The sequence below is a fragment of the Melanaphis sacchari genome, unplaced genomic scaffold (genome assembly GCF_002803265.2).
Source record: "Melanaphis sacchari strain LSU unplaced genomic scaffold, SCAv2.0 Contig1439_pilon_pilon, whole genome shotgun sequence".
NCBI lineage: Eukaryota > Metazoa > Arthropoda > Insecta > Hemiptera > Aphididae > Melanaphis > Melanaphis sacchari.
In genome coordinates, this window is record NW_020270613.1 from 623,788 (window position 1) to 642,809 (window position 19,022).

The 19,022-nt window shown below is 23.9% G+C and overlaps 3 protein-coding genes across 3 annotated transcripts; 1 reads left to right on the plus strand and 2 right to left on the minus strand.

The window, feature by feature from the left end:
• Positions 1–1,057: 1,057 nt before the first annotated feature.
• LOC112591783 (choline-phosphate cytidylyltransferase A-like) lies at positions 1,058–6,855 on the minus strand. Its single transcript, XM_025335703.1, has 9 exons — positions 6,499–6,855; positions 5,465–5,594; positions 3,319–3,427; positions 2,301–2,417; positions 2,057–2,208; positions 1,774–1,995; positions 1,539–1,706; positions 1,364–1,482; positions 1,058–1,306 (listed from the first exon to the last, which is right to left on the minus strand). Exons 1-9 carry the CDS (start codon positions 6,519–6,521, stop codon positions 1,165–1,167), a joined length of 1,182 nt encoding a protein of 393 aa, XP_025191488.1. The 5' UTR covers positions 6,522–6,855; the 3' UTR covers positions 1,058–1,164.
• A 3,204-nt stretch (positions 6,856–10,059) lies between these two features.
• LOC112591789 (protein seele) lies at positions 10,060–11,250 on the plus strand. Its single transcript, XM_025335711.1, has one exon. It carries the CDS (start codon positions 10,360–10,362, stop codon positions 10,900–10,902), a length of 543 nt encoding a protein of 180 aa, XP_025191496.1. The 5' UTR covers positions 10,060–10,359; the 3' UTR covers positions 10,903–11,250.
• A 1,664-nt stretch (positions 11,251–12,914) lies between these two features.
• On the minus strand, positions 12,915–18,859 carry LOC112591777 (transcription initiation factor TFIID subunit 6). The gene is made up of 11 exons (XM_025335693.1): positions 18,710–18,859; positions 17,088–17,174; positions 16,061–16,214; positions 15,854–16,004; positions 15,659–15,794; positions 14,163–14,342; positions 13,861–14,095; positions 13,661–13,803; positions 13,426–13,591; positions 13,239–13,345; positions 12,915–13,164 (listed from the first exon to the last, which is right to left on the minus strand). The coding sequence occupies exons 1-11, from the start codon at positions 18,857–18,859 to the stop codon at positions 13,093–13,095; spliced, it is 1,581 nt and encodes a 526-aa protein (XP_025191478.1). The 3' UTR covers positions 12,915–13,092.
• Positions 18,860–19,022: the final 163 nt, after the last annotated feature.

Below are 19,022 nucleotides of genomic sequence, written 5' to 3' on the forward strand. Positions count from 1 at the left end.
TGATTAGCATGCCAAAATTTTATAAGAATCAATGTAAGTTTGTATGATGCTAATAGACATTGGGAAATTACTGGATTAATTGACACCAAATTTTGAAGACATATTCCTAAAATTCAGAGTTATTATAGAAAGTCATCAAATGCCATTTATTAATAGGTTTCTGAACTAAACACGTTATTTGATCAAAAATTAAACAGCCATTGTGTTTCGATACTTGACGGGTTTATGCACTAAACAAAGTGTTTTATTTCATAAACAATAATTTAAACTTAACACATTTTTCATCATTTTGGCATTTGACGGGTTTCTGAATAATCACTTCACTTAAGGGTTATCAAAATAAGTTTTACATTATTACACTTTCTTTATACCTTTTGTTAATATGTATACCATCAACCATAAAAAAAATCAATAAATGGGTTTGGAATAGAAATAAACACTTAAAAATGCTACCTGATACATTATCTTGTGATGTTCATAGCAGCACTTAGCAGAGAGTAAAAAGCTAACCATAGCATGTACACTGTATCATAGAGATATGATCATTTTACATTCAATATTATAGTTGAACATAATTATTGTAATAACATGTGAATTTATAAATAAATATCTTTTTTTTAGGGAACTTATAACTTTTGCTAATTACCTATAATATATATATATTTAAAGTAAAACTTCCAAAATTTAATAGTCAAAAATATAGAAAATTTAATAATTTATATTCTTCATTGAAAATAAAACAAATATTATATTTGTTTAATTCAACTTATGAACTAATAACTATACAAATTTCAGATCAAAATGAACATTATACATTAACAATACATAAATAACTCAATGACTGTAACATTGAAGTTGTATAAACATAAGACCCATAGTAAAAAATATACTGTTAAATCATATGAGTACTTTCACTTGTTTTTAATAATATAAAATTTTATAGGTATAATGCCTATTATTTTTAATTAATTAAAAAAAAAAAACATTTATATAATTATTATTCTTACACAGAAGTCTAAATATGCATAAAATGTTTACATTGTTTTATAAAACAATTGTATAATATTATTTATTCTAACAATAATCATTTTTCATTTGTGCATAATAATAACCTTAATGCATTAAACTAATAGGTTATTTTTAAGTGATTCATTAACATAACTATTAGAAGTTGGAGCTTTTTTCCCCATTTATATAGCTATATCTATTTAACAAGTCATCTTCTTCTTCATCATCATCATCATCATCATCATCATCATCGTCATCCAAGTAACGTTTAGTTCTACTAGATTTTCTAGGTGGAGACCTAAATCATTATTAATTATATTTTAATAATTTCATTCAATTTTAGCTTTAAAATTACCTTAAGTTTTCTTCAGATGAACTAGATGATTCAGGAGTGTTACGACCACTTGGAGTTGGACTTCCAGGTGGAGAAAATGCTTGTAACAATTTACCTTTACTATCTTTCCAAAAATGAGACTAAAAGAAGACCCTTGATTATATTTAGGCAATTTGACACTAAACTTTAAACTTACAATTGGTCCATCTCGGCCAAACAACAATAAGAATGAAACAATAAAATCTCTTGATTTTTCTTCCCATCGTTGCAACATATCTACTCTTTTTTCACCAATAGTTCCCATTACCCGCTTACTACGGTCTTTAAGTTCTTCCATCTTGTTTTGAAGTTTTAGTTTTTTTTCCTAAGTCAAATACAATTCATTATTAACAAGTTTCATATTTATAAGATAATGTATATAAAAATCTAACCTTTAAATAAGATACATTTAAATCTTTGGCACTGTATCCACGTTGAAGATTACGTCTAACATACATATCATAATCTCGTACTATTCGAGAAATAACATCTGACGTTGATACACCCTCAGTCCTTTGGGTGCCTACAAACATACCTTTTTCTTTAAGCCCTCTATAAACATCTTCACCATCTTCATTAATATAAGGTATATCATCATGAGCAACAAAATCAATCTACGCAAAATTTTAAACTCACATTTCTAATTCAATAAAAGACAGTAACAATTTAAATTACTTTGTTATCTATTAAAAATTGATCATCAATTTCCCAAGGTGCATCTTTAAGAACTTCATCTATATAACGGCAATGTCTAACAGCTTCATACCTTTCTTCATCAATCATTACAGTTTTTCCTTTAAAAGTATGTGTGATACTGTCACTGCATACTAAAAAGTTATAAAAAATATTCATTTACGATTGTAAATTATTTCCAATTTATCTACAACACAATTACTTCAACTATGCGATAAAAACTAACCTCCAACAATCAAGTAAACATTTTGGAATACAGTTTTTGCTTGCATTAACTGCCTGGCATGGCCTTGATGGAACATATCATAAACCCCATCTGCATATACCCTGATTCTTCGAGGAGCTGCAAATAACAAATGTTGTCTAAAATAAAAATTAAATTTCAGCTGTTGATAATTTTATAGTTATAGATGAACATAATTCTATATACTTTATTTTTTTTAGGAAGTATGAGAGTATACACTTAAGTGTCAATTTGATTTATATTTTTATTTATTAATATGGAATATTAATTTGCCTTACAAAGTTCTAAATAGTCATATTTAATATAACTTGGTAACGTCTTTATGGATACAGAAGCTAATTTTAAGTATATAAGAGAAGTGAAATAACCATGATAAAATGTATTTCTAAACTCAAACTTCTTCATAAATTTATCAGTTTATTGAACTAATGAATATAAATGATAATTTAATAAACGTATACAGTTTAACAAACCAAGACAATACACAACATTTATAATATTATAATATTTATATAAATAAACACATAAAAATTACCCTTAATTTTTAAATCAATGACATAATATGGTTTGTATCAAAGATAATAGTGATATTAATAGCAACAGTCTACATTATGTACTGTTTTAGCACATAAAATATTAAAATATTTTCAGAAAACCTAAATATCCATTTCACGATATTTTTTAAAGGTCTTTATTAGTATATAAATATGAGATACAATTAACAGAGGTAAAAAAATGGATAATAAGTCATAGGTTAAAAATAAATAAGGTTTTTTTTTACATTTTATTCCTAATTCCATTGATTATGTTCTATAATCAATGCTAATTCTAAAACAAAAACTGATGAGGGGGATATAAAATTTTCAAAACATTTCTTTACTCAAAAGTTATAGATTTTCAAGTCTCATTATTAAAATGTGATCATAAACATTTAACTATTTTACATCAAATAGAACATAATGATACAGTATATACATATATTTTATAATATAGTTCATACCTAAGCCAGAATTGGCCATATCCATAGTGATTTTTGTACTATAATCACAAGCATTCCGTTCTTCAACTGCATCTTTTTCTGTACTAAAAGGTGCAGGTTTGAAAATTGACTAAAATCAAAATATTGTAGAAAGCTGTTAGTATTTAATTTATTACTGAAAGTGGTATTTTAGTATTAATTTATCATATTTAGTTAGAGAAATATGGCATTATGACTCCTAAAAGAATGTTTTTTTTTTTTAAATGTTTTGGTAGCTTTAACAATTTTAATTTTTATTATTCCTCTTATTCAAAGTATTAATTTAATTTAACCTTAACAAATTGGTTATAAATATTTTTAAATGATTTATATACATTATGTAATATACACAAAATAAATTATAGGTAGATATTTAATATAATTTTACAAAAAAATAAATATTTATTATGTATATACATATTTTAAGGAACATTTTGATACACATTTACTTTATTATTATTTATTTTGATTTAAAGAATTTATTACATTTTTAGCACCTATTTTCTATATGTTATGTGGTTGAAATTTACGATGATTTTTTTTAAATTCTTAACTTTTATTCTTACGACTGCTATTTAATATTCTCATTATTACTAGGCACAGTTGGATTTGTGTATTATAAAATTAAATGTAATCATATAAACTGTGAAATAATATAATAATACAATTATTTTTAAAATAATTTATCATTACTTGCTCTTTCCAATAAAATAATAATACATAAGCATTTTTACCAGTCAAAACAATGTGTAATAACTTTGTTACAACACAATTTTCTTCACAAATTTTTACCAAGATTATTTTAAAAAATAAAAATCATTAAATGATTTTTAAATAGAAAATAAGAAAATTAAGCACACACACATATATGTTATAAAAAACATTTGATTAAGTATATCCATCGTATATTAAGAACAGCTTAATAATGGTGTTTGCCATTATAGTTGAAAATTAATTTATAAAATACTTAATCCAAACAATCATAAAAAATATATTAAATTAACATATAAAATGTATTTTAGAATTTTATTGCAATGTTAATAGCACCAATATTAGTATTATTATGAATTCCCAAATCTGATTAAAGGTCATTCAGATAAAAATAGTATGTTTATATAAAGTAAATATATTTTCACTGAAAACATTCAAAATTGTAAAATAAGTTTAATTAAGATATTTTAAAAACAGATTTAAATAATAATCATGTATCTACTAATATGAATTGGTAAAATAGATTATTTTTAATAAAGATAAAACTAAATTAAATATTTTTTAAGATAGAAAAATATTTTTCTGTATTTCTATATAACCATACATTTCACATCCTCTATTAATTATACTATTATTTAAGAATACAAATAAGTACAACTAGTTTCCTTAAACCACTGGTTTTATAAAAATATTTAATTTAAATTTAAAATTATTATTCTTTATATGAATTATGAAGGTTTTTAATTAAATTATGTCAAGGTAAATAATAAATAGGTAACTTAGCTTCAATAATAATTCTAGATATTATATTGCCTCTTTGTCATTAAAAAATCCCAATTGTAGAACTAATCTAAAGTTTATTAAATTATAAATATGTTTTTAATATTAAATTATATAAATTATCATTTTAAAAATACCAAAAAATAGTTCAATAATTGTAATCAATCTACATTCAATATCACCATACAAACATAGGTAGTGCAAAGTGGCATTGTCAACAACATATAATTCACATTAATGTAACAAATTAAAACAAGTTACTAATTAAATAATATTAAGGTTTCCAATTAATTTTTCATCATAATTAACTGCCAGAACAATAGTCACAAACAATTGCATTAAGAAAACATAATATTTTAGAAACAAAATATCTATAAATTTGATGTTTACATAATTAATAAATAACAAATATTGAAAATTGAACATTAAAATACATCCAAACATTAAAAAGAAACTTAAGGATTCAAAAAATGTATTTGATAGCTTAAGGATTACAACCATAAATATACAATGGCACATTTTAAAATTGACTAATTAAATATTAAAACATAATGTACATACTTTTGTATACTTAAGCCTAATATTTTGTTCCTGTACTTATAATATATAAGTTTAAGTACTTAAATAAGATACATACCGGTGCAATATTTTGTAACTTAGATTGTTCACATTTTTGTATTACATTTTTATTACTGACTTGCATCTCTACTTCAGTTGTATTATTAGCCACATCTCTAGTTCTTTTCTTAGACATATTTGTGTTTTGACTATAAAATTATTATTAAATAATAATATTTGAATCAATGATAAAAATAATTAATTAATTTAAAAATAATTCAACAGAATTGAACTAATTTTAAACTATTAAAACATAGATACATATATTTTGATAAGTAATATAGTGTTAAATTAAAACTAAAATAATTTCTTTAATATTTTAAACTGTTCTTACTTCTTCCTATTTCAATGAAAAATTTGAAGAAATTATTTAATAATTAATCCTTAGTAACCCTTCATTGTAAATTTGTAATTAATCACATTTATTTCATCATATTCAAATAATTTCAAAACTTAATAAATTTAATCATGAATAATAAAATGTTCTTCGTAAAATATAAAATTTACTTAATTATAAATTAATGATTTATAAAAGCACAAATTAATCAAAAATAATATTACTATAATATATTATAGAAAAATAAATTGTTATTTACAATATTTTTTAAATAATTAATGGAAATTAAATACATAAAATTTGAGACTGAATGCCTATATAAGCTAGATATACCTTTTCTAAACATTTAACTAATTAAGGTGTTTTCCAAAAATATGTGAAAAATATACTGTAAAATTAATAAAAAAAAATCCATTCCACCCTCAAATCAAAATAAAATTAAAAATTTCATAATCATAACATCAAATACATTTAGTACAAAACTATATCTTTAAATATCTAATATAAATTTTAGTTTTAGACTTTAAAAAAAAATAAAGATTTTACTGAACATTTTTTTAATTAAATACTACATGCTTACTGAAAATATGGCGTTAATTACATTAATAAAACATTAGTTGATATAATTCAACGTAAGAGCATTAATAACAAAATATGATGAATGACTTATGTTACCATCAAGTAGGTACTAAAATCAAACAATATTTCATACTTACGGAACAAATAAAATACTGCGCATAAAATAATTTTATATTATAATAGGTATGTACGAGTTCAAGTCAATAGTAAATTGACATTGTTCACTTTAAATTTACGAATTGCAACAATTGAATTTAACTAGATAGTCGTATGGACGGCAATAAACCAATTACTAAATAAAATTAACTACCGGGTCCAAGTGACTAGTAGATGCGATAATTGGTAAACCGTTTAAACTTCGAATAGGTAATCTCACATAGAAAATTGCACAAACATTTTTCGAATTGGGTTGTGCCATTATTGCCGGAGTGGTGGTGTCCGGACGGTGGACACGGAAATGTTAAATGTTATCAACCGACACCGCATGTTTTGTCAACGTCACTGATTAATCACACCACGGTATAATTTGAAACTGTGAGTCACTCCAAGGTTAACCACGTTTTTCATTATCAGCAGCTTACAGGCATAGAATATCTGTGTAGAAAATATGATTTTATTTTGGCAAACTATTTTGCATAATTCCGAATGGACAAACGGTAACACTGTGCGTCATCATCTATCGTTATTTTTAGTTTTTAAATAATTCATATTATTGTGATAATATGAATATGATGTAAAAAATGTATTCATTTAAATTTAAATTTCTAATATTTGTATACAAATTCAACTTTATAGTATAAAACTATATTCTATACTCCATAGGTAGCAATTATTTTTATTGAATGCTCTATTGCAGTGAGAAGAGAAAAAATTTAAATTTGCAATTATTCTTATTCTACACATACAGAGTTAAATAAGAAACTCAGAGTAAGCCACGGTCTTAGATTTTTCTATATAATAATTGATAAACAATGAATATTTAAATTATTGTCGCTGCAGACAATTTAATAAGCTGCACGTTCATAACATAAAACGTTCAATGCTTAATATTATACAAGTTGTTTATTCGCATTATTGGAAATCGTAAAAATATAAAAACTAACTAAAAAAATTAAAATTTTAATAAAAATATATTTTCTTTTTTATTCAACTCAATACAAATTATTTCTGTTTTGCAAATTAATACAGTCGAATTCGCTTTTAACGATGCCGTTTACAACGATATTCTCGGTAAAACGATTTCAAGCAATGTATTTGGTTGGTTTTATATCATGTGTTGTTACATTTTATAATCCGGATATAACAAAGTTCGGTTATAATGATCAGATTCTCTTACCTCTTGGTCCCTCGAAGATCGTAATAAGCGAATTTGACTGTATACTAACTAAGGAGAAGTATACCGTATACGAGAAAAAAACATAACGATAATAGGTAGGTATATCTTTAATCATTTATCAATATAATTGTATAAATAATTAATATTTTTTGTATGATCAAAGAATTTTTCAAAATTGAAAATTGTATCTATAGAAATAAATTTTATTATATCTCCAGCTGTTCTTAAGTTAAATTATTTTTTCTCTTTACCGTATAAAAATTATTTTCTCCACAATCATTAATTATGATAGACTGTATGATTTTATAACAGTTTTGTACCTACAATTTATTTGTTTATCAACATTTATATATTAGTGCAGTATCTACATGCCTATATGTTATTAAATATTATAGCATAATAAATAAATTTATTTGTATCATTTCCAATAAAAAGTTGGACATCTGGGTATCGTTCGGTTGTACTTGTACACTATAAGTGACAAATGGATGTGTTAAAAAAAAAACATTCTTAGCAAGAACCAAAGACAATCAATCAGCCTATATCACTAATCACATGATCTATTTTATGATATTGCTAAATAATTTAAATTACTATTAGTAATACAATAGGTTGAATTAATATTTGGCGGAAACATATTGCATTTGAAAATATCATTGTGTATTTGTGTGTATAAAATATTACAATATAACCTATAGAAAAATACCTAATTTTTTGATAGATCACTCTGTTCTTTTTTACATTTAATTAAAATATGAATCAATACATAGGTTAATGTAAAAATAATAACATATTTAATAATGATAAAAATATGTTTATAATGAATAAAATAAATATTTTTGTAATTATTATACATATAATAAATTATTTAATTAATTAATTTTTTCTATTTAAATTAATCAGTTTTAAATATGCAGATACCAGCTGTGTTACATAGCTTTTAATTCGTAACTATTTTATTTTTTATTTTTTTTTTAAGTTACCTATTTAAGCCAGTCAAAACTTATTTTGCCTCTTCTATTGAAAAGTAAAATAACGCCGTTACTGAACTTAAAACATATTGTGATTTGCAGAACATAAATAATTAATGATGACATAGATTTGATAAACTTAATTACGGCTTTTTTTTATTGATAAGTATACATAGGTATAAATTCAAGTATATGATATAGATTATAAGTATACAGATTTAATAAATAAAAAACTCATAAATTATAAATTAAATAAAATGTGTAATATTTGGTCTTTTTTTCTTGGATATTTTTTAGTTCATTTTTTGATTTTGATTTTTTTTCTTCTCTTAGGTACATGTTTAATTGACTATTAGTTCACTAACTGATTCATTAAATGTTTAATGATTTATTCATGCATCCCAGAATTAATAAATGGTATTTTTATTAAGCATGAAAGTCAATAGTATAATTTAGTAACTAAAAAATAGTTTAAGGGCATTCTAAATTTTCGATTGGAGGGAGGGGACTGAGGGGAGTTATACAAATCTTAGTAAATGGTTAATAAAATAACAAATTATTTATAAATACTGTAAAGCAATTAAACGTATATATTTTAAGCACTCATACATAAATTAATAAGATTTGTTAATAACTCTTTATTTATTTTTTATTGTTTTAAGATATTCCCAATTAGTTGCTATCTGAGTCTAATGATGTGTATAGGTATGTACATTTTTCCATTTTTATATAATTAAGATGTAATAATAATAATATAATAATTAATAATGTAATATAATGTATTGGTTATATTAGGATTAAATAAACAGTTTTAACTGAGCATATTTTTCATGTCTCAGGCAGTAGCCGGTGGTGGTTGTCTCACTATTTGGTTGTGGGGTCTATTCCTTTCTTGAGTCGGCGAGATATTGAAGGGCTTAATAGTTAATACATTTAGGTTGTAGTGGATGGCTGATAGCTTCACTTGAGTTTGTAAGTGAACGAAAGAATTGTTATTATCCTATTTTCATAATTAGATTAATAATGCAATATGTACAGAGTTACTTTATGGTATATAAGGTATATCTATTTAATTTTAAAATTTGTTTTTTAATTTCATTTCGTGTTATTAAAAATAATAAATAGTAATTTATATGTAAATTTGTATTTATTGTATTTTACAAGATTGTTTATTTATTTTCTAAATTTTTAATTTTATTCAATATTTGAATATTTTTTCCAATGCCAAACATATCATGGCATAGCGCCTCCCACTACACATAATTTATTTTTCATACGACCCATGACTTAGTCGTAGAAGATATCTTGTCCCCTCCATTAATCTATTCTACCATTAACCACTCAAACCTGTTCGAATTTTAAAGATAAAAGAAATGTTATCTGCTAATTCTACTAGTTATTTATTATTTTTCAGACGTGACATCAGTTCTACTTTAATAGTTACTAGGTTAGCGTTGCAGTATTTGTGACTTGTAAGTTTCCATATGAATTTTAGTCACAATTTCTGTGATTTGTTGATTAATTTAGTTTTTATTTATAAGTATTAACAATTTATATTGACTAATATCTGGCTATAGTTTCTTTTGTTATTTTTTGTTTTTAAATTAGCTACCTAGAGCCAAAACACAGATCAATTATTTATTGACACAGATTATTGTTAGTTTGAGTTTAGTAAAAATATTTTGCCAAAAATGGCTTTATCAAAATATTTATACATACTTTTTGCATTATTAATGTCGTGTATAGCCATTGAAACTTCAAATTTAAAATGTGAAGTGTGTTGTCGTCTTGTTGAGGAAATTCAACGTAATGTTAGTTCTGTGGATCCATCAAACATTGTGCAAGTTTCTAATTTTCGATTGGATGGCAGTGGTAATCAAATAAAACATACTATTCCACTAGCTCGGTCACAATTATATTTAACAGAAGTTATGGATTCTGTGTGTGAAAAGATGAATGATTATGTACGCGCTACATTTAAGAAGAATGGCACGTTGACAGTTATGCCATTGTTACTAGATGGCCAAATGAACCCATTGATGAGTGAGGTGGATGTGGTTCAAGACTCTGATCTGAATAAAAGTTTACAGTATTATTGTGAGGACATTGTTAATGATATTGAAGAAGATCTCATAAGCATAATCAAGTCTGGAAATGATAATCACATTGTTCATTCTATTTGTACTAATGTTATGCAACTGTGTCCAAAAACAGATAATAAAGTAGAATTATAATCAAAAGTTATTATATTTATGTTTTAATTTATAGTATATTAAAGTTAAATGTAGTTTCTACATTTAATAATGTTGATGTGATTTTATGCTAATTTTTATTGTTTTAATAAGTAATACATTTATTGATGTAGGTGCTCATGTTTGATATAGTTGATATAAATGTACATTTTGCCTTTCCTTTTTTATTTCAATATACAGCCTGATCTATTGTTAACTTGGGCATTTTAAAGATGTACCAATTTCATACAATAGTACTTAAGTAGTTACTAGTAAGTGATAAACATATTTATTAATAGTCAGTGTCAAGTGTCAACAAATTTTTTTTTTTTAATACTGATTTATATTGTACCAATTATTATAATAGTATATTTGAATAAAAAATAAACACACGAGGTTCTTGAATAAGTATTTAATTTTATTGTTTAAATGGTGTAAAAAAAATTATTTATTTTGCATGAATATAAAATATTGATGTGTTACTCTTAAAAAATATTTATTAGTATGATAAATTTTGTCAAAACATAATAAAAAACTTGCCTCTACATTTAACATAAATATCTAATAATTTACTTACCAAATGTTTGTACTTAAACATCTTCAGTAACAATTAAATTAATTATTAAAAAAGATGTTATTAATAATTAATGTTCAATCACAAAATTGGTAAAATAATGTTATTTTATGGTATCTGCATAATTCATAGAATTTATTTTAGATATTTAAAGTGACAAAATGTAGAGTTAATTGATATACTAACTGCAATGTTTCAAACCAAAATGATTATTATGTCAATGGTTTTTTTTATTATCACTGTCTAGTTCTGTTGTTTTTAGTTAAAAAAAAAGATTTAAAAAGCTGGTTAATATTTATCCTGTTTTGAAATTATTTAAAACTGCTTATTAAATTAAAATATTAGTTAATTATGTTTTTTTTAAATAAACATTTTTTTATAACCAAGTGTATAGTATATATTTACTATTATTTTGGAGACTAGCCCAATGTGTGACCTATTGACAGTTATACAACTTAAACATGATAAAGAATTGAAGGTAGAACATCTGATCAATTGATAATATTTAAATGTTAAATGCTATTGTTACAAATTAATTTTGTTGATATATATTGTGTATTATATTCTTAAATATCATTCAGTTACCATTACGTGTTTACTTATGGCATTTTTTTATATTTTGTCTGTTTTTTTTTTTTCTAAGCATGTTCATGTTTTGATAATAATACATAATAATTATATTAATAATAATAATAATAATAATAATAATAAATAAATCTACAACAAAAATAAGATCTAAATAGAAAAGTAATTGCAGATGAAGTTCAGTATGTTGAATATTTATAGCGTAAAACTATTTTAACTAAAAATAGCTGAAATATAATTTATTTGAAAAAGAATATTGATAACGATGAACGTTGTAGTCAATTATATGAAACAAAGACTAATAAGTAAGCATTTGAATAAAATTAAAAAAAAACTGTGATTAGTGTAATTTAGGCATACTAAAAAAAAGATGCTAGTCAATTTGTATGAGAAATTTATATTTTACTCATATAGATAACAATAAAAAGTGTTAAAGTAATTAAGCACTAATAGAAATTATACAACTTGCTTGATATTGAGTGTAATATTTAATATCAGCACATAATGTAGTTTTTTAAATGGTAATAGAAGGTATGTCTGCAAATATTTCTTACTAAAGGTTATATAACTGTTTACTATGAATATTATTTATCAATGTACAATTTTTACTATTTAAAGGGTAATTTCATGATTTTATATTAACTTAAGTTGACTAGGTACTGCTGTACTAGTAATACAATTCAAGAAAATGGATAGAGATTGTTTTCAAGTCCAAAAAAATACAAAAATTTATAATAATCATTAATTAATTATTAAAAACTTTTTTTGAAAATTAAAATTAACAATAGTTAAATATTTTGTTTTCATTCTATAAACTATAAAGTAACTAAATGTAGTTATTGTTTTCATTCATTTACCTTCTCCAATAAAATTGGTTCTAACCAGTTTAAAGGTATGACAAACTGTTTACAAATTTACATCAATAATTTTTCTTCTAATTTATTTTTGTTTTACATCATTTTTAAGATTTATAATTAAGCTCATTAAATAAATAACCTATTTAAAAAAAAAAAAAAGTTTGTTTAACTCAACATTCAATTACTAGGATCTTGAAATTCTGATTTTATACTTTGTTGAGATATATAAACAGTTTTATTGGGTGGAGTCTGAAAACAAAAATAGTTAAAAATCAAAAATATGATAAATTGATAATTTATATCAGAGAAATCTAATAATTTACTTGTGTAACAACAGGTCGTTGAGACATGAGAACATATTTTTGAGGATTTCCTGTGTTACTTGTGGTTTGTGCAACAGGTCGACCAACAACTGTTCTAGACTGTGTATCTATATATATTTAATTTAATATTAATAATTAAATATAAAACAAACAAGCATTTATATTTTATTAAAATTCATTTATTTACTTGTTTGTGTTACAGTTTGGTTGCTTGTACTTTGGGTAGTAGTTGTTACACGAGCTTTACATACAGCAGCATGCAATTGTACACCAACAGATCCAAATTCTTTTTTGTATTCTTCTAAATTATCTGGTGGCGAATGTGTTATTTTTAACACTGGAGTCAATATTTTCTGAAGCAATACAAGCTAATTGAATAAATATTTATGAGAAATGTGATTAAATTTAAGTTAAAAAATTACACAAAGTAAGTGTTTAATTTGGTTTCCAGATATTCTATCAACATTATTCTGAGTAACTTCTGGTGAGTCTAGTCTATCAGATATCATGTGTACTCTGGGAATGACAAAGACTTTTATTGTTTCTGTTCCTAACTCTGCTAAACCTGAAATATTTAATTTGGTTAATTATATGTTTAAAACATATGGCTATTTGCATATACCTTCAAGTGCACCATATACTGATGGAAGAGCGGTTTTATCTGAATTAGTAGCATTTGTAAATACTCTAGTTATACGAGTTTGTACATTGTTTGTTGGTGTATTAAACATTTTACAAATTTGTGCCATTAAGCGAGAGGCAAAATCTCTCAAAGCCCAATGATTGTCAATTTCTGGTCTCATGCACAATTGTTTACTTACAACACAAGTAACAACAGAAGGGATAATTTCATGTAGCTAAACCATAATTTTATAATTAAATTATAATAAATTACGTAATAATATAATATGTCATTAAACTTACATATTTTTCTAAATAAAGAGCTGGGTTATCCAATAATGCTTTGACCATTCTCATTAAATAAATTAGCAATGCTAAATTATTTTGAACAACATTTACTTTTACTCCTTCTGCAATAAATGTACACATGCGAGGTAACATTTCGTGAAGGCCAGGGTCAGATGCTAAACTTTGAAGAGCTTCCTGAAAAAATTAATTAGTTCAACTGTATTAAATTTTCCATTATTTTATTATTATTCATTCATAGTGAAACTATTTCAGGTTAATAGAAACAGTAAATTTCTTCGTCCATAATCATCTAAATACTATGTGAAACAGGTTTTATTTTGTGTGTAAAAAATTGAAAAATTTACCAAATTTTTAACAGGTTAACTGCCGGCGCCCATAGTTCATCATTATTGCCATGCCACATGACTGCCAGCGACCATAAATTAATTTACTTTTATATTATTAACTTTTCTATAGCGCTACAATAATGCACCAAAATAAGGATCGTGGCATAGTGGTAATTAATACAATATTTTTGGTATAGGTGCCTATAATACATTTTTTTTTTCAAATATATAATATATACAAATTTGGAAAACATTGAAAAATATGATTGGCGTTTAATAAATACCTATTGAATAACTGCAGGTGATCATATAGCAGTCAATGTGTTAATAATTTTAAGTAATATAATGTAACTTAAGGTAATTATTTATTTAAATAAAAAATATTTGATTTTTTAAAGCCAAAACAAAATTCATATACTACCCATCTTGTAATAGTATATAGGGATTGAAAAAAGAAGCTTCAAGAAATCTACCAATATAAATTTTATTGAAATTGGTCAAGTAATTTACACATAGTGGAGCGTCGATTAACCGCACTACAAAATTATTGAGTACAAATTTATTTTTAGTTTAATTTAATTTAATTTTATCATTTGTTATGTTTTATCGTGTACTATAATGTTATATATAAATATATATATAATGTTATATTATAAAATGCGAGATTATTTATGAATTTTATAATTTATTTATAATAAAAGAAGTTCATCGGAAGTGAAAAAAAAAATTGATTATTATTTCAAATAAATATATTATATTTTTTATATTATGTATGAATATTATATTTAGTATTATATCTAATAAATTAGTTTTTAACTTTATATTAACATTTTCATTGGTTGTTTGATTATCCGCACAAATCGATTATTCGCACCCCCTTCGGTCCCAATTAGTGCGGATAATCGACGCTCCACTGTAATTAGTTGTTAGTAACTTGTATTTGTAACAGTAACATAATTTTGTTCATATGCACAAAATTATTATAACCATACATTATTTGGAAGGAATCAATTACAAGTAAAAACCATTTATCATTGGGAATTTGTTTAAAGCTTCACTTTAGAATTCTGTCATTTATTACACAATAAATTATCTTGGACTGAGAAAAGGAATATACTGTAAAATGAACTATATCATAAAACAAATTTTTATTAAAATACATACAGCCCTTCGAGATTCATCCGATCCAACACAAGCTTCTGTAATTTCCTTATAATAAAGCTGTTGTTCAACTGATAACTCATGCGTTGCTAATTGTTTCACATGAACAGTTTCGACATTACGTAACTTTTGAGCTTTTCTAAACAAAAAAAAAACAGATTTTAATATTTTTTTTTCATATTGGCTAGATAATTTTACCCAGTAGATGGTCGTCCAGAAACTTCTTTATCAATAGGTTTTTTTAATTTGTTTAAAGGATCTACACATTCAAGTTTTTGAACATCTTTGGATACAGAAGGAGGATTTTCTGGTACAGTTGGTTGAACTCCGTCAATAGCAAGCCAGTGGCCTAAAAATTTAATATTAATTAAGTATTAATTTTTAATTCTATGTAATGATACTAACATCGAATGCTGATTTCTAAAGGCAACTTAGCCAAAGGAGCATTAACAAATTCAATAAGATCAATATCTTTATCATCAATGAAATGCAATTCTCGTCCACCACCAGATGCATATCTAAATGGTACATGTTCTTTAGCATGAAATCCATATATAGGCTAAAAGTATAACAATAGTATTTAACAATAATTGTGAATAGGCTAAAGAAATCTTTGTCATTATAATTTCATTTCTAAATTGTCATTTTACATCACTAGTTTTATACATTATATTTATAATTTTAAACTATAGAATCTATAATCAAATATTCTTCCAAGCATTTATTGCTATAATTATATAATTATATACAATTTTAAAGTTTAATAGGATAACTTATGGGTCTACTTTGAATTTTATATTATCTTGGCAGTACATAAAATGAGTGAGGTCAACATGTATTTTGATAAAGCAAGCACAAGAAAATAATACATTTCTGTTGTCTAAGCTTAAGGTTACTAGAATTTAAAATTAAAAAAACATCTGTATATTATGTATCTATAGTCTATCTTAAAACTATGTTAAACCTTTAAAAAATGTCATGTGAAACTTGAGTAATACAACAATAAGTATAGGAAATCTTTATTTGGTAAGGGACAAGTTAATTTTAATATTGGTTTCTTAAAATATATAAGTTAATTACATATTATATTTTTTTTTACTTAATAACTACATTATTGTTCTTTTCAATCATCAAAAGATACAGTATGCATTATCTATTAACTTTAAGTGATAATCAGTTATAATAATATTAAGTAATAATATAGTTATTATTTAAATTTTTTTTATAGTATGAAAAATGGGTAATAAACAGGACATTTTGATGAAAATAATGATATGAATATTTAATTTACTAATTCAATCTTGACAGGTCTCTAGATTCATAGCATTTTAATTGTAAAATATATAATCAAATTCATAGTAAAATAATTATTTAAATATTTACTATTTTATTTATTTAAAATTATGATAATTAATAAATTAATATAACTTACTTCAATACCGAAAACTTTTAAAGCGTTATCAATGTCTGAAGGTAATAATTTGCACCTATTAGAATGCATCATAAACTTTTTGCTTTCCTAAGAACAATAACACATTAATGTTTAAGCTGTATAAAAAATGAGCAGTATATGTAGTAAAGTATATAATATGAGATAGTAAAATTTAACTAGTAAATGGAATAAAATCTCCAGAGAAAAAATAATTTTGTATGAAGAACCTTGGAAAAAAGTTCCTTAAATGAAAATTATGTTTTCTGATATTTTGAGAACTTTAAATGTTATTGACGTGAAAAGTGTAGTGTGTACTTTTCACAATATAAGATAATATATATACTTATTTTAACTGCAATGGGTTCATAAACACAATTTATACATTTATTGACTAATTGAAATATTTTATACATTAAAAGTTTTTCTATGATAAAGTAATAAAATTAATAAAGTAGGCAATTATTTTATTTTATTATTTAATCTTATGTATGAACCTTCCTAAATAACAGATTCTGACTATTCAGATCTCTTTTCACTTCAAAACACCTAAAATTAATTAATACAATTCTAATCTAAAAAACCCTACTTAAACCCATTTGGACATACATGATCTAACTATGGGGCTCAACCAAATTTTCCTATCTAAACTGTATACAAACATTTTAATCTAAATGTATTCGTTAAATCACTAAAGCTTCTTACTATGTAACTAATCTCATATTCCATCAAGATCTTTAGATTCTTCTCATTCAAAAAGTCACCATAACATTGTACAAAAAATTTTATTTCCGCCTGCAAAACCACCCAAACCCCCTTGTCACCGACCTCTTAAAACCTACCATCCCTGGCGATCCTTGTAGACAATTAAAGCGTAACTGATGCCGTGATCTACTAGATAACTAAAATCAACTAGATAAGATGATGAAGTACCACCATAGGTGCCTCTTCATTCCAAACATCTTCAACAACCATATAATAAAAAAAATTATTACATAACTTATGCTTATTGTAAACTGTTTTATAGACTGTATGATAAAAATATCTTATAAAAAAAAAAATCTTTTGTATAACATATAAGTAAAACTTTTAAAAATAATTAGACTTAATTATGTTTTTAACATTGGATAAAAAATAAAAAATCTATTATCTACACTTATATATTTGTAATTAAATATTAAAAATATAAAGCACTGTAAGCATTTAAAACATTTTTATTCTATAACTTTCATATGGCTATAAGTGTAATATTGTATTCTTGGATTTTTATTCTGCAATTCCAATGAACTACTTAGCATAAAAAAAAAGGGTTGATTCAGTTTTATTATTAGGTTGTGATTGATGTATCTACTACTTACATAAATATGAATTTAGTGTTAAAAAAAATAACGTATTTGTTAAGTTTTAAAGATAAATGGATTTATTAAAATAAATATATAATTCAATGCTAGCTGCTAGTTAAGCTCTTATATTATTAAATATCTTTTTAAGTGATCTAAGAAAATATAAGGAGTATAGGTGTAACTTTATATTTTAGCACAAAGATCTTTGATTTTAAAAATATCTTTACCCCTTGAGTGATGATCATAATAGATACATTTAAAATTATTTAAATATGTTCTTACTTGTAATACTAATTTCAGACGATAAGTGGCGGAATCTGATATTTCTTTAGCTGCATCGTCAGATAAATTTCCAATACCCACACTTTCTGCAATTACCTTTAATGATTCAGTAGGTAAAGTAGAACCATAGTTTACTTCAATTTCACCCATTTTGATAATAACAATAATCCAAATGATTATATGTAATCCAACAATATAAAAATTATTATAAATTTACTGCACAAAATGCAGCTATGTAGTAAACTCAAATACTTTATTATATAGTATGTTACACTGTTAAAGTAATAAATAAATTAAAAAATAACTTTATAGT

What these genes read in the sequence shown, in the direction of transcription:
- LOC112591783 (XM_025335703.1), bottom strand. Translation starts at nt 6,521, where the DNA reads ATGCGCAGTATTTTATTTGTTCC. An exon ending in TATGGCCAATTCTGGCTTAG is followed by an intron (nt 2,418 to 3,318) that starts GTATGAACTATA and finishes TGTTATTTGCAG; the next exon opens with CTCCTCGAAGAATCAGGGTA. An exon ending in AATTTTTAATAGATAACAAA is followed by an intron (nt 1,996 to 2,056) that starts GTAATTTAAATT and finishes AATTTTGCGTAG; the next exon opens with ATTGATTTTGTTGCTCATGA.
- LOC112591789 (XM_025335711.1), top strand. Translation starts at nt 10,360, where the DNA reads ATGGCTTTATCAAAATATTTATACATACTTTTTGCATTATTAATGTCG.
- LOC112591777 (XM_025335693.1), bottom strand. Translation starts at nt 18,859, where the DNA reads ATGGGTGAAATTGAAGTAAACTATGGTTCTACTTTACCTACTGAATCA. An exon ending in TAAAAGTTTTCGGTATTGAA is followed by an intron (nt 16,215 to 17,087) that starts GTAAGTTATATT and finishes TTATACTTTTAG; the next exon opens with CCTATATATGGATTTCATGC. An exon ending in AACGACCTGTTGTTACACAA is followed by an intron (nt 13,165 to 13,238) that starts GTAAATTATTAG and finishes TTTTGTTTTCAG; the next exon opens with ACTCCACCCAATAAAACTGT.